The 15,754-nt window shown below is 46.7% G+C and overlaps 1 protein-coding gene across 2 annotated transcripts in view; it reads left to right on the top strand.

Annotated features, from left to right (window-relative positions):
* Positions 1–608: 608 nt before the first annotated feature.
* Positions 609–15,754, top strand: part of SHISAL2A (shisa like 2A) — a 36,625-nt gene continuing 21,479 nt past the window's right edge. For both annotated transcript variants that reach the window (XR_004245106.1, XM_032137230.1), the window contains exons 1-2: positions 609–1,125; positions 10,085–10,224. Coding sequence is in view for 1 of the 2 variants with exons in the window: in XM_032137230.1 (XP_031993121.1) it covers positions 944–1,125; positions 10,085–10,224 (322 nt within the window). In the remaining variant the exon portion in view is untranslated. The remainder of the gene's footprint in view (positions 1,126–10,084; positions 10,225–15,754) is intronic.

Raw genomic sequence — 15,754 nt, forward strand, 5'->3', positions numbered from 1 at the left:
AGGTCTGCTGGCTTTGCTGGTCAGTGTGGGGAAGGAGGTTACCGTCTGGGCCCATCCACACCCATATTCGGCTCCTTGTCCCAGGCCAGTGGCAGGCAGTATGAACAGAAGAGTGTGGACATTGTGCGTGCACGAGCTAGCTCTCAGGGAGACTAGCAGGGACTCCAGATGATGAGGACATCTAAAAACCCGCTAGAAAAGAGGCACCATGAAAGCCGTAGAAAGAGCAAGGACTTCCTACTAGGCCGCCCCTGGTTAAAATCTCATGGGCTTAGGGACTCCGGGAAATGGCTTCTCTCTGGCCCTCAGCTCTCACCTTTAACACGGCTGCGAACAGCCCCGGGCCCCTGGGTTGTTGCGGAGGTTGGGTGAGGTTGTGTTTACTCCCCTCACTGACCCCGCCGTGTGGACGCCGGCTGGTGCCTTGTCTGTCTGCCCCAGCCCCGAATGCCCCGAGACTCCCGGCGCCGGCTCGGCGCAGGTGAGGCGCCCGCGCCCTGGCCTCGAATTCCCGCCCCGCCACTCTGGCCGCGTCGTGCTGTCGTTGAGCACCCAGCGGCCTCGTGCAGGCAGGGGGAGCGCAGTGGGAGGGGGCAGGAAGCGCAGGCAGAGCCGGGCGAGCACGCGGCTCCCGGCCCAGCTCCCCGCGTCCGCTCCGGCTCCCGCCGCGTTCCAGCAGCCGTCACTCCCGCCGCCGGCCCCTGCCGCCCGCCCCGCCTGCGCCTCCCCTCCGCGCGGGCCGCGCACCTGGCCGCCGCTCGGTCCTCGGGGCCCCGCGCTGCTGTCTGTCTCTGTCTCTGTCTCGGCTTCTCTCGGCCCCTCCGTCTCTCCGTCTCTGCCGTTCTCGGGCTCAGCTCCGTCTCGCTCGGTCCCTCGCTTCCCCGCTGGGCTCTAGCCGGCCGTCTGGTAGCCTGAGGTGGCGGCGGGCCGGGCGCGGGACGCGATGAGCGGCGCCTGCACGAGCTACGTGAGCGCAGAGCAGGAGGTGGTGCGCGGCTTCAGCTGCCCGCGGCCGGGGGGCGAGGCGGCCGCTGTCTTCTGCTGCGGCTTCCGCGACCACAAGTACTGCTGCGACGACCCGCACAGCTTCTTCCCCTACGAGCACAGCTACATGTGGTGGCTCAGGTACCGTCCCTGGCCCTCACCCTACCTTGAACCCCACTCCAGTCTCAGCCCCTTCACCCCAGCCTGAGCCCTCATCCGAGTGCCCACCTGAACATCAGCAGCAAGCTCTAGCCCTTACCGTCTTCATGCCCACAGCATCAGCCCTACCACCCCGTGAAACCCCATCTCAGCTCGATTTCCTCATCCTGACCCCAACCATTATTTAGAGCCATGCTCGGACCTCCCCCTCCTCTAACCCAAAACAATCCTCACTCTATCCCCACCCCAAACTTCATTCCATCACCACCCTTATCCCAACCCCAAATCACATATCAAGCCTCCCCCAACAGCAACTTCCATCTTCAAACATTCACAGGCAGCCCAACTCCACCCCAATTATCATCCCACCAAGGTGCCCTTCCTAATATCAACACCAGCCTTATCCCTGACTTTCTACACTCCCCAGTACTGACCCCAGACCTTATTCTATCACCAGCCCCAACCTCCTCTTCTGTCCTGCCTGCAATTCCACCTCAGCTCTTCTCCCACATCCTGACTCCAAATATTATTAATATCTAGATCTACATCCAAACCTCAGCCTCCAGCCTTAACCCTCGCCTGGTGCTACACCCCAACCCCAGCCTCAGCCCAGCGTCAACCCTTGGTTCCCTTTTGTATTTAGTCATTCTTTCGGGCACTCTCTACTGAGCACTTAGTGTGTGCCAAGCCCTGTGGTGAGTGCTGGGGATGTACCCCATCCTCAAGCTAAGGCAGAAGACTCGGGAGTCAGAGCTGCCTCCAAGTTCATCATGAGACAATGGCATAGTGCAGAAGCTAGCTCAGACTATATTCATAGAAGTGTTGAATCTCCACCCATAGGACCTCAGTTTCCCCATTTGTTCAGGGAAGAAGTTGCATTCCTGGAGCCTAAGTGTTGGGTTGAGAGGGTAATAGGTCTCAATCCCCCTGGGTCTCCAAAGGCCTCACCTGGAGAATGGAACTTGATCCTCAGCCTACTTTGGGAAACAGGCATCAGCAAAAATTGAGTGGGCCATCTCAGTAGTTAGTGATTTTCCTGTCCCTGGAGGTATAGGAGCAGAGGCTGCTGCCCTCTGGGTGGGAAAGCACAGCGTCCTATGCCACCAAAACTTCTCAAGTCTCTGGCTTTTCATCTATCAAATGGGCAGTAGAATGATCAATCATTGTCCTGATTTCTGACTAAGGCAGTGGTAAGGGTCAAATGACATAACAGAGATGAAATCAACTTGACATATGCCAATGACAATTACAAATATTATTGCTTTTTCTAGGTGACTCGATCCACAATTCTAAATGATTTTCAGATGGCCAGGTTATCAGATCCTACATATTTGTGCTATCTATAACTCAGGGAATTATATTAATGTGTTTTCTATTCATATATTCATTCATTCATTCATTCGTTCATTCATTCATTCATTCATTCTAGCCTTTACTTTGTGCCAGGCACTTTGCAAGGCATTGGAAACACAAAAATCAATTATTCCCTGCCCCTGAGGAACTCAGTTTATTTAGAGATACAATGGTAATCACTTGACAAGTTCATTTTGCTTGCTGCCCAGAAAAACCAATGCACTGAGAACAACAGGTTTTGCAGCAAAGAAAGAGTTTAATAATCACAGTGCCAACCAAGTGGCAAAATAGGACATAATTCTCAAATCCGCACCCTCATTCCCCACCCCCCCAACCCCACCAGAGAATTCAGAGACTATGGTTTCTCAAGGATTGGTGGCAGATGGGGCTAGGGAATGGGGAATGCCAATTGGTTGGGTTAGGGATAAAATCGTAGGGGACCAAAGCTACCTTCTTGCACTGAGTCAGTTGCTGGGTAGGGGGGCTCACAAGACCAGTTGAGCCAGTTTATTGGCATGGGTTACTGGTCCAGGTAGCACCAACTGGTCTATCAAAATGAAAAGTCTGAAAGATACCTCAAACACCAGTTTTAGGTTTTACAATTCCTCCTATAGGGGGAGTTGAGGAGATTACAAATCATGTGACCTCCAGCTACAGGACTCCTGAACCATAATTCTAACCTTGTGGTTAATTTATTAGTTTAACAAAGGCAGTTGCAGTCCCTGAGCAAGGAGGGTGTTAGTTTTGGAAAGGGGCTGTTATCATCTTTGTTTTAAAGTTAAACTATAAACTAAATTCCTCTTATAGTTAACTTGGCCTGTGCCCAGGAATGAAGAAAGACAGCTCGTAAAGTTAGACGCAAGATGGAGTCAGCTATGTCAGATTTCTGTCACTGTGATAATTTTTCTATATCAGATTTCTCTTACTGTGATAATATTCGCTAGGGCACTTTCACAACATTCACCTAAAGTGAAACAATGAAGTTTTGTTGAAGGCCCACTGTGTAGTTGGCATTGAGCTAGGTGCTGAAATAAGATGGTACTGACCTCCCTTGTAAGTACAGAGACAATGTGGAGCTTTGGGGCTGGTCAGAATCTGTCACTTATTATCTATGTGGATTGGAAAAGTTATTTAACTTTCTAGTATTTTCTCTCAACTTTAAAGTGGTGATAAGGATATTTGTGTGATGGAATTGTAAGAACTAAGAGAAATAATGCACATGAAAGTGACCAGTGCATATAGTGGTGCTCAATAAGAGAGTTCCCTTTCCTTGGTTCACAGGTGTGGGAAGTGAAATTCAGTGTGGAAGTGAATTGTCCGAGATCTCCTAGCAATATCATAGCAGACTGAGACTTAAAGAACATTACCTAAGACTATCCAAGGGTTAGATGCTCTCACGCATTCACAACCCTGGCACTTCTCATGTTACACATGAGAAAACTTGAGAACAGTTAAGTTACTATCTGGGAGTGTCCCAGTGAGAGGCAGTGGCAGAGCTGGGTTGAAAACTCAGGCCTGTCTCATCTCAAGCCCTGGCTTGTCCTGTCTACTACTGTCTGAATCGCTCTTATAACCTGATCCACTCAGAGCATCTGAAAAATACTCACTGACCCTCTAGTGTCTTCTGGGCACTGTGCTGGCCCCTGGGGACACAGAAGTGAGTAATTCTCTCAGCACCCAGCCAGGACCCTTTCCCTCTTCCACTAACCCCTTCCCTACACAGCTCTTGTGTCTTGTGGTCCCTTCCGTTGCCCTGGAAACCCTGACGTGGCATGCTTTAGTGGCTCAGACAATGCTTTCTTCGGGGTTTGGATGGGCTGATCTCTGAGGTAACATCCCATGTCAGTGTGTTCCCATTCTGTGACCCCAAGGAGGCTAAAAGGCTCTAGGGTGACTCTTCCTGGACTCAGACATAATGTGATTAATAAATACCACAGACAACTGCGAAGTGCAGGAGAGGAACCGAAAGTCCTCAGGATGTCTCGGGCATCAGTGTGCTCTGAACCTTGAAATAACTCTTCCGGCATGCTCCTAACAGAGCCCGGATATTGCAGGGCGGAGACCTTGTTTTGCTGTAAATTCCATTTGGCCCTTTTCATGCAAGTCAGTAAAAAGACATCAAAATCTCCAGGTAAGCACTGTTTCCTGGGAGAGACACTGCTCAAGGAGAATTGCTGTTTTTGAAATTGTGCCTCAGGAAGTGAAGACACCCTGTGGAGAGGCAGTTGGTGCTGTCACACCGTCTGGTCCACTTGCCAAACACCCTCCTCCATCACTAGTTCTGTTTTTTTTTTTACCAGGGTGTGAGCCAGAAGACAGCAGCCTTGCCGGAAGGCAGAGTTTGTGGTCAGACCGTGTCTACAGCACCTCATTTCATCCTTCCCACCACCTGGTGAGATAGAAACCTTTATAAATGAAGAAAATGAAGGTCAGAGTGGTAAAGTGATTTTTCAGCTTAAATGTGGCAGAATCAGGATTTGAACTTAGAACTACCTGACTCCAAAGCCCTTGGTTGTTAGGTTGTCCCTCCAATTCTTTCTTAGGAGTCACAGTGGGTTTTTATCTTTCAGAGTCAGAACGGTAAAATCCTCGAAGACTCGAGGCTCTCTAATCCAATTTCCTACCCAGGATAGGAATCTCTAACTTCATTGAAAGATATAACTCATTCATGTGTCCTGCACAAGCTTCTCCCATGACAGGGACTCATCCCTGCTTGAGGCAGTACATTCACCATGGAACAACTCTGATCATTTGAAGTTCATCTCATGCTAAGCACAGATTTTCCTTCTTTGGAGCCTACCCTGTTGTTCCCAACTCTGTCCTTGGAGTTTGGTTCCTCTGTCACCAGGACAGACCAGCAGAGACAGTGCCTGCCTCCTGACTGACCTCCGATCTGGAATGTATCACCCCAGAGTCAGGGAAGAAGAGGGCAAGAAAGCTGGAGAAAGAATGGTAGACAGGGACAAACAAAACTCTCCCCCTCACTCCTCAAAGGGCCTCTCTTAGAGGCCCCTTTCCATCCAGGAACCCAGAGTTGTCCCACACACGGGCCCCAAGCGAAGCACAATTCTCCTGGATAACAGCCCTACGAACAGTAAGCATATCTCAAATGAGAAAACAGTGTTTAATTAAAGTAACTAAAGAACTAAAAAGCCCTACACACTCAATGTAAAAAATGTGAAAAGGACAAGAGAAACGAAAAGAGAAAGAAGTCATGAGTAATCCAGTGTCTAAGCTTGGATTCACCAGAAGACTCTGAGATGAGGATTTGATGGCAAGTAGTTTATGTGGAAAGTGATCCCAAAAATCACTGGTAGAGGATGAGAAAGTGAGACAGGGAGAGGAAGAAGCCAACAATGGGTGTATTACCAAGCAAATTACACCAGAGGTAACTGGAGCTTAAACTCTGCCAGCCAGTGTAGAATGTACTCCTCAGGGTTATCCCACCTGATGGCCAGGAAGCTGGATATTTAGCTAACAATTTCTGTCAGTCATCAGTCATGGGCTGGTGGGGTAAGGAAGGCATTGATTATCCTGCACTATTGACTTGCCAATATGTCCACAGAGCCTGTTCTGGGCCCAAGAAACCCCTCAGACAAAGAGGTAACAGCTGTTTGCAGTAGAAACTTTGGCCAGGATAGCCAAGGCGGGCAGATTGCTTGAGCCTAGGAGTTGGAGACAACCTTGGGCAACATGGTGAAACCCAGTCTGTCTGTACAAAGAAATATCAAAATTAGCTCGGTGTGCTGGCACATGCCTGTAGTCCCAGCTACTCAACAGGCTGAGGCAGGAGGATCACCTGAGCCTGGAAGGTTGAGGTTGCAGTGAGCCATGATGGTGCCACTGTACTCCAGCCTGGGTGACAGAGTGAGATCCTGTCTCAGAAAAAAAGAAAAAAAAAAGAAAAAGAAGGAAACTTTGGCCAGAGTATCAGAATATTTCACAATGATAAGATCCAAGGGGCCCCGGACAGGACATCCACATCCTGAACTATACCCAGAGACAGCCTGTTAGTTGGTGTATCTCCATCAACCTTGCATGTGTACATGTGTATAGTTATGCATATATGTATACTTATTTAGTTAAATTGGGGTTATGCCATGTAATTAGTAGTGTGTCCTGCTCTTTTCAATTAATATCATCAATAAGTTCATAAAAATTTATCCATTATCTTAGATATTAAAATCTAGGCCAGGCATGGTGGCTTACGCCTGTAATCCTAGCACTTTAGGAGGCCGAGGCAGGCGGATCACGAGGTCAGGAGATCGAGACCATCCTGGCTAACACGGTGAAACCCTGTCTCTACTAAAAATACAAAAAATTAGCCGGGCATGGTGGCGGGTGCTTGTAGTCCCAGCTACTTGGGAGGCTGAGGCAGGAGAATGGCATGAACCTGGGGGGCGGAGCTTGCAGTGAGCCAAGATTGCGCCACTGCACTCCAGCCTGGGCGACAGAGCGAGACTCCATCTCAAAAAACAAAACAAAACATATTAAAATCTAAAAGATCTGGAAACTTTTTTTTTTTTTGAGACAGGGTCTTGCTCTGCCACCTAGGCTGGAGTGCAGTGGCACCATCATGGCTCACTGCAGCCTCCACCTCCCTGGCTCCAGCAACCCTCTCGCCTCAGCCTCCTGAGTAGCTGAGACTATAGGCATGTGGTCACCATGACAGGCTAATTTTTGTATTTTTTGTAGAAATGGGGTTTCACCATGTTGCCCGGGCTGGTCTTGAATTCCTGGACTCAAGTGATCCGCCTGCCTTGTCATCCCAAAGTGCTGAGATTACAGGTATGAGCCACATCGCCCTGCCTGAAAACATCTCTATTATTAATAAGGTCTCTACATATGCTATACTGTTCCATTGCAGAGATGTCCAATAATTTATTTAGCCATGGGAAGGCAGGCTCTTCAAAGCTCTCAGGTGTTTTGGTTGAGTGAAATTAGCCATTAACTAACAGGGAGCGAAATCCTGCAGAAGTGGCAAGGGCAGGTGTCTGGGGCCAGAGTCAGGGAAGAAAATGGGCAGGAGAGCTAGAGAAGAAAGGGTAGGCAAGGACAAAGCCTGATGCCACCTATGCCTTCTCATTGGGAGAGTGTTCCATAACACCTGACACATAGTAGGTACCAAAGGATATTTACCAACTGCCTACCACATGCCGGGGCCTAGACAATGGGAGGATAAGGCTGATTAAACATGGTCTTGGCCAGACACGGTAGCTCATGCCTGTAATCCCAGCACTTTGGGAGGTCAAGGGCAGGGGAATCACTTGAGGTCTGAAATCCCACCTACTGGGGAGGCTGAGGCAGGAGAATCAAGACTCCGTCTCAAAAAAAAAAAAAAAAAAAAAGAAATACGTATTTGGTCTCTGCCCCTGGTTCCTGAGTTGAAGCTCCTAAAGCCCTTGTAGATAGAGATGCTAGGAGCATCATTTGTTCTAAAATTTGGTCTCTGAACCCCCAGTTCCTGACACAGAGCTCCTGAATTCCTTGTAATTTCCTGGGTGATAGGAGCATCTTTTGTTCTAATGAGATGACTCATGGTGGGCTCCTGGAGAGCCTCAGGATGGGGGCTGGTTGCCAGGGAAACCAACCATGTGATTAGAGCACTGGAACTTACAGCCCCACCTCACTCCAACCTCCAGGGAGGGGAGAGGGCCCAGAGGTTGAGCTGATCACCAGTGGTAATCAATCATGCCTATGTAATGAAGCCTCCATAAAATCCCAAAGACAGGGTTTAGAGAACTTCTGGATTGCCGAACACGTGGAGGTCCCTGGAGGGTTGTGTGATTGGAGACCAGATGGAAGCTCCATGCCCCTCCCTTATACCTTGCCTTATGTATCTCTTCCATCTGGCCATTCAACTGTATCCTTTGTAATATCCTTCCTAATCAACTGGTAAACATAGTGTTTTTTTGAGTTCAGTGAGCTGTCCTAGCAAATTAATCAACCCCAAGGAAGGGGCAATGGGCACACTGATTTATAGCTGGTGGGTCAGAAGTATAGGTGACAACCTACTACTTGCAATTGGTATGGGAGGGCAGGAGGGAGTCTTGTGGGACTGAGCCTGTAACCTGTGGGAGCTGACACTATTTGCCTAGAGATGGTGCCAGAATTGATGGTGTCTGCTGGAGAATTGCTTGATGTGTGGGGAAAAACCTCCCATACATCTGGTGTCAGAAGTGTTGTGTTGAGTGTTGTGGGAGGAAAAAAGGAAGCTGTTTCTTCCTTCAGACCAGGTGACCAAGGCCTGACTTGGGCAGAGGCAGTGAGGTTGGAGGGTGAGGGACCAGCAGTGGAGGTATTTGAGACATGGAGTTGACACTGATGTTGTGAGCAGAACCATGGAGGTTGGGTCAGAAGTTACCTGAGGCTTGGCTGAGCACGGTTGGCTCATGCTTGTAATCCCAACATTTGGGGAGGTTGAGGTGAGAGGATTGCTTGAGGCCAGAAGTTTGAGACCAGCCTGGACAACATAGCAAAACCTGGTCTCTATTTTCTTTTTTTTTAAAAAAAGGAGGGGGGGTGAGTGGGAGGGGGTGCCAGGCATGGTGGCTCATGCCTGTAATCTCAGCACTTTGGGAGGCCAAAGTGGGTAGATTGCTTGAGCTCAAGAATTTATGACCAGCCTGGGCAACATGGCAAAACCCCATCTCTTCAAAAATTACAAAAACATAAGCTGGGCGTGGTGGCACATGCCTGTGGTCCCAGCCATTTGGGAGGCTGAGGTGGGAGGATTGCTTGAGCCCAGGAGGTTGAGGATGCAGTGAGCCTAGATGGCAACACTGCAGTTCAATCTGGGTGACAGAGCAAGAACTTGTCTTAAAACAAAAAGAAAAGAAATTGCCTAAGGCTGGAAGGACAGCTGGCTTTTAACTAAGGCCTACTATATGTGTCTTGATTCTTAAGAAACAGCAGTATGGGGGTCCCCTAAGACCATCTCCAGCTCCCTGGGGTGGGAGCAGGTGAGGAAAGTAGGGAGGGAAGGAGATGGTGCTGCTGAGTGGGGTCAGGTATGAGTCCTTGGTGGTGAGTCCTTGGCATATAGTTGGTGCACTTTCTTTCCCATGCTGAAGCATAGAGAACTTGTTTAAGACAAGTAGGGACAAAACTACTTGATTTTTGTTGTAGCTGATTCCTACAACACAACACTAATTTTTTTTTTTTTTTTTTTGAGATGGAATCTTGCTCTGTCACCCAAGCTGGAGTGCAGTGGCACGATCTCGGCTCACTGCAACCTCCGCCTCCCGAGTTCAAGTGATTCTCGTGCCTCAGCCTCCCGCGTAGGTGAGATTACAGATTACAGGAGCCCACCACCACGTCCGGCTAATTTTTGTATTTTTAGTATTTAGACCATGTTGGCCAGGCTGGTCTTGAATCCTGATCCTAAGTGATCTGCCTGCCTTGGCCTCCCAAATTGCTGGGATTACAGGCATGAGCCACTGTGCCTGGCCTAAATTTTTTTTAAAATATTTTTATTCTGTACATTTTCTTCCCAGCAGAGTCATTCTAGCCTAGCTACAGCACTTCTATAACATGTCTCCCAAGTCCATTCCTGACTCTCAGCTCCCATGTGGTCTTCTCTTCCCAGCATTGGCGCTCTCATAGGCCTGTCCATAGCAGCAGTGGTCCTTCTCGCCTTCATTGTTACCGCCTGTGTGCTCTGCTACCTGTTCATCAGCTCTAAGCCCCACACAAAGTTGGACCCGGGCTTGAGCTTACAGACAGCAGGTAAGGAAGTTGCCAGGTGATGTCCTTGTATTCAGTAGACTAGCACCTTTTCAGGGGGAGAAATGTAGAGATGATGTTTGGAACATTTGCCTCATGACTATTCCTGGAATATGCAGAAGCAGCGGCACATTTTTCAGGAGATTCGTGATCTAAACATTTCCATCCTAAACTCTTCATGTTTACATTGTTTGTCAAAATAATTTAATGTAGACGACACTCCATTTGTCACACAAAGATTAATCCATGTTGTGGATTGTCTAAGATGATGTTTTAATTTTAGCCTTGGGAATGCAAACTGATTTTAATATTAACTCAAACAAAATAGAATTAATTTTTAAAATTTGCTGCTTCCAAACTCATAATTTATCAGAAACGAAATACAAGTGCTTTTATTGTGTGTATGTGTTTTTTTTAAATAATCTGATGTTCCAGACTACCCATTTCTTCATTAGTATAGGTTATCAAGTGCCTCTAAGGAGCAAAAAATAAAGTGTTGCTTTTTCACAAGCCTTTTTTGCACACATTTTGACAACTTCCTGAAAGGTATTATGAAAGATACAAGTCTCTGGGCTGGGCGCAGTGGTTCACGCCTGTAATCCCAGCACTTTGGGAGGCCGAGGCAGGTGGATCACAAGGTCAGGAGTTCAAGACCAGCATGACCAACATGGTGAAACCCTGTCTCTACTAAAAATACAAAAATTAGCCGGGCATGGTGGTGCGTGCCTGTAATCCCAGCTACTCAGGAGGCTGAGGCAGGAGAATCGCTTGAACCTGGGAGATGGAGGTTGCAGTGAGCCGAGATCACGCCATTGCACTCCAGCCTGGGCGACAGAGCGAGACTGTCTCAGAAAGAAAGAGAGAAAGAGAGAGACAGAGGAAGGGAGGGAGGGAGGAAGGAAGGGAGAGAAAGGAAGGAAGGAAGGAAGGAAGGAAGGAAGGAAGGAAGGAAGGAAGAAAGAAAGAAAGTAAGTAAGTCTCTATTGGCAAAAGATCTTTCAGTATAGTTTGGTAGCCAATGCTCAAAATAGGTATTATTAAATCCATTTTACAGATGAGAAAAGCAAGACTGAGAGAGTTTTGATGACTTGCTTAAGTTGTCATAGCTAATAAGTGGTGGGCTGAAATACAGCTCACATCTGTCTGCCTCGAGTCACCACACTGGGTCTGTGCAAGTATATAACTAAGCACAAAATTGTTTGATACAAAGTGTAGGGAAGATTTCAAACAGGGAAGGATACTTGAGTTAGTGTTGAATTTAGTGAAGAAGTTGCTAAGGCAAAAAAAAAAAAAGGAGAAAGGCTGTCCCAGCATAGGGTAAGTAGTGGGTACATGTGTGTGGGCAGGACTGAGTGAGCCCTCTGCAGTGACAGGGTCATTCACACTGGGCACCACAGGGAATAAGGCCAGGCAGCCTGGGGGAGAAATTTAAGCTAAGCAAAAGAAGTAAGGTTGACGGCCAGTTGTGGCGGCTCATGCCTGTAATTCCAGTACTTTGGGAGGCCAAGAGAGGTGGATCACCTGAGGTCAGGAATTCAAGACCAGCCTGGCCAACATGGCAAAACCCTGTCTCTACTAAAAATGCACAATTAGCTGGGTGTGGTGGCAGGCGCCTGTAATCCCAGCTACTCGGGAGGCTGAGGCAGGAGAATCGCTTGAACCCGGGAGGCGGAGGTTGCAGCGAGCCAAGATTGCGCCATTGCACTCCAGCCTGGGAGACAGAGCAAGACTGCGTCTCAAAAAAAAGTGGGGCCGGGCGCGGTGGCTCACGCCTGTAATCCCAGCACTTTGGGAGGCCAGGGCGTGCAGATCACAAGATCAGGAGATCGAGACCATCCTGGCTAATGCGGTGAAAACATGTCTCTAATAAAAGTACAAAAAATTAGCTGGGCGTGGTGGTGGGCGCCTGTAGTCCCAGCTACTCAGGAGGCTGAGGCAGGACAATGGCGTGAACCCGGGAGGCGGAGCTTGCAGTGAGCAGAGATGGCGCCACTGCACTCCAGCCTGGGTGACAGAGCAAGACTCTGTCTCAAAAAAAAGAAGAAGAAGAAGTAAGGGTGACAGGAGGCATTGGGGAGGTAGAAGGGGCAAGGTGGGTAGTAGCTAAGTCTCAGAAAGAGAGGGCTGAATGCCATCATTTGTAAACACGAATTTTCCAAGTTAACAATAAAAATACAACAAGCAACAGCACAAGAACCCTTCTCAGATCCTGATGACTGTGAATAATCCAGCTGTGACTGAGCAGCGAAAAGCAGGAGGGGTCACTTTTGAGGGTGGAAGGACTCAGCTGGCTCCCCTTGGAGTGAGAAAGACCTGAGAGGCAGTGGCAGGGGAAAAGAAAAACGTCTGCACATAGACCCAGCCTGGTGGAGACCAGAGACAACTGAGGCTTCAACATTTTGTTTTGTTTTGTTTGAGACAAGGTCTCACTCTAGTCGCCCAGGCTGAAATGCAGTGGCGTGATCATGGCTCACTGCAGCCTTGCACTCCTGGGCTCAGGTGATTCTCCCACCTCATTTTCCTGAATAGCAGGACTACAGGTGCGCAGCACCACACCTGGCTAATTTTTTGTATTTTTAGTAGAGATGGGGTTTCACTGTCCTGCTCAGGCTGGTCTCAAACTCCTGGCCTCAAGCAATCCACCTGCCTTGGCCTCCCAAAGTGCTGGGATTACAGGTGTGAGCCACCACACCCAGCTGGTTTCACCTTTTATAGAGGTTAATGAAAGACATAAAAGAACCTGACTATATGGGAGATATGGCATGTATGTAGATAGAAAGGCTCAATGCATTAGAAATGCCAGTTCTTCCTAAATTAACCTATACATAAAAATAAATAAAAATGTTTCATGGAATTTGTCAAATTAATTCTAAGTTAATCTAGAGGCATACAGGTGCAAGAGTGAACAACACAATTCTGGAAAACAAAGAAGAGGAGGGACTTGCTCTATCAGGCAGCAGGACATTTTTTAAAATACAGGATTTCTGTTTAAAAATATAAGTTTTGTGATATTGGCACAGAAATTGACAAATAGAATTGGGCAATGCAGTGGTTTTAAACTGAGTACAAATTTGCTTCCCTAGGACAATTGGCAATGTCTGTAAAGATTTTTGGTTGTCACAATCGGGGAAGGGATACTATTGATAACTATTGGTAGAGGCCAGGGATGCTGTTTAACAGCCTACAATAAAGAGGACAGTACCTCGCAACAAAGAATTATCTGGCCCAAAATGTGAATAGTACCAGTTGAGAAACCCTAGAGTAGAGAATAGAGTACTAAAGTTGAAAAACCTAGACTAGAAAGAGTCCAGAAACAGACTAATTAAAATATATGAATTTGTATAAAATGTATAATTTTCTAAAAAATAAAGGAAAAGATTGGCAAATGTCCCTATGTCAAGTACAAATAATATGACACTGTATGTGAAGTTAAAAAACAAATGATGGGGCCGGGCGTGGTGGCTCAAGCCTGTAATCCCAGCACTTTGGGAGGCCGAGGCGGGCGGATCACGAGGTCAGGAGATCGAGACCATCCTGGCTAACACGGTGAAACCCCATCTCTACTAAAAATACAAAAAAATTAGCCGGGCGTGTTGGTGGGCACCTGTAGTCCCAGCTACTCGGGAGGCTGAGACAGGAGAATGGCGTGAACCCGGGAGGCGGAGCTTGCAGTGAGCCGAGATGCGCCACTGCACTCCAGCCTGGGGGACAGAGCAAGACTCCATCTCAAAAAAAAAACAAACAAAAAAAAACAAATGATGGGCTGCAAAGATATTGTATTACATTAAATATCTACACACACACACACACACACATACACACAATTAGTCCTCATATTCTCCAATTCTGTATTGCAAATTTCCCTACTTGCTAAAATTTACTTGTAATGTCAACATCAATACTCAAGGCAATTCTGAGGTCATTTGTAAATGTGGGCACACACAGAGTAGCAAAAAATTTGATTTACACATGTATCCTAGGTGATATTGAATAAGGTATGCTCTGCCTTCTCTTTGCAGCTCTCTTGGTATAAGCAAGTGTCTTTTTCTCAGTCTATTTAGTGCCATGGTTTTTGTATTTTTTTATTTTTAATGGGTGATTTCACTGTTTTGTTTTGGTTTATTTTTATTTTTATTTTTTGAGATGGAGTCTTGCTCTGTCACCCAGGCTAGAGTGCAGTAGTGCGATCTCAGCTCACTGCCACCTCCGTCTCCCAGGTTCAAGCAATTCTCCTGCCTCAGCCTCTCAAGTAGCTGGGACTACAGGCACCCACCATCATGCCCAGCTAATTTTTTTTTGTATTTTTAGTAGAGACAGAGTTTCACTATGTTGGCCAGGCTGGTCTTGTATTCCTGAACTTAGGTGATCTGCCCGCCTTGGCCTCCCAAAGTGCTGGGATTACAGGTGTGAGCCACTGTGCCCGGCCTGTTTTTGTTTGTTTTAGAGACGTGAGTTTTAGGTTATAGTGCTGTTGGCCATGAGTTCAGTGTTAATGAATCAATAACATATTAAATAAGGTCGCTTTAAACAGAAACATACATAGGAAAACAAAGTTACATATTGATCAGTTGACAAAAATGTGACCAGAGGCTCACAGGAACATAACCTTGTATTTCCCCTAGGAGCAATAATTCAGTATTTGTTAATTTAGTGTTTGCTGTGACTTTGTAGAATATAACTACCGTGAATAATAAGAATCAACTATATATAAAACAAGGCAGGATTGATATAAGTACACCTTAAAAGATGAGAAAAATGTAATTTGTTAAAAAAGAAATACAAATGCCCAATGCACAGGAAAAGATGCTCAACATTACTAATAATCAGGGGAATGCAATTCAAAAATGATACATCCAGGCCAGGCGCTGTGGCTCACACCTATAATCTCAGCATTTAGGGAGATGGAGGTAGGCAGATCACTTGAGGTCAGGAGTTCGAGACCAGCCTGGCCAATGTGGTGAAACCCATCTCTACAAAAAATACAAAAATTAGCCAGGCATAGTGGCGCATGCCTGTAGATCCAGCTACTTGGGGAGCTAAAGTGGGAGGATTGCTTGAGGCCAGGAGGTGGAGGTTGCAGTGAGCCAAGATCAGCCACTGCACTCCAGCCTGGGCAACAGATCAAGACCCTGTCTCAAAAAAAAAAAAAAGAAAAATCTTTATTAAAAAAAAAATTACATTGGCAAATTAGCAAAAGCCCAAAAACGTATCATATTAAAAGTGAGAAGGTTGGAAGGTTGGGGTGGGGGAGGCAGGTACTCTCATATACTGCTGGTAAGCGTATGCATTGGTACAACCACTTTACAGAGAATTTTGGCAATATCAATTTAAATAATATATAATAATATATAATATATCATACATAATTATATATTAGATATGTTAAAATATAATTATATATGATATATTAATATATAATTATTATATATAATATATTTCATTATTACATGATTAATTATCAATATTATATAATTGTTAGTTTTATATATATACCCTGTTACTCAGTAATTCTACTTCTAATTAGCTGCCTTAA

This window comes from Hylobates moloch, unplaced genomic scaffold (genome assembly GCF_009828535.3).
Source record: "Hylobates moloch isolate HMO894 unplaced genomic scaffold, HMol_V3 SCAFFOLD_18, whole genome shotgun sequence".
In the NCBI taxonomy this organism is placed as follows: domain Eukaryota; kingdom Metazoa; phylum Chordata; class Mammalia; order Primates; family Hylobatidae; genus Hylobates; species Hylobates moloch.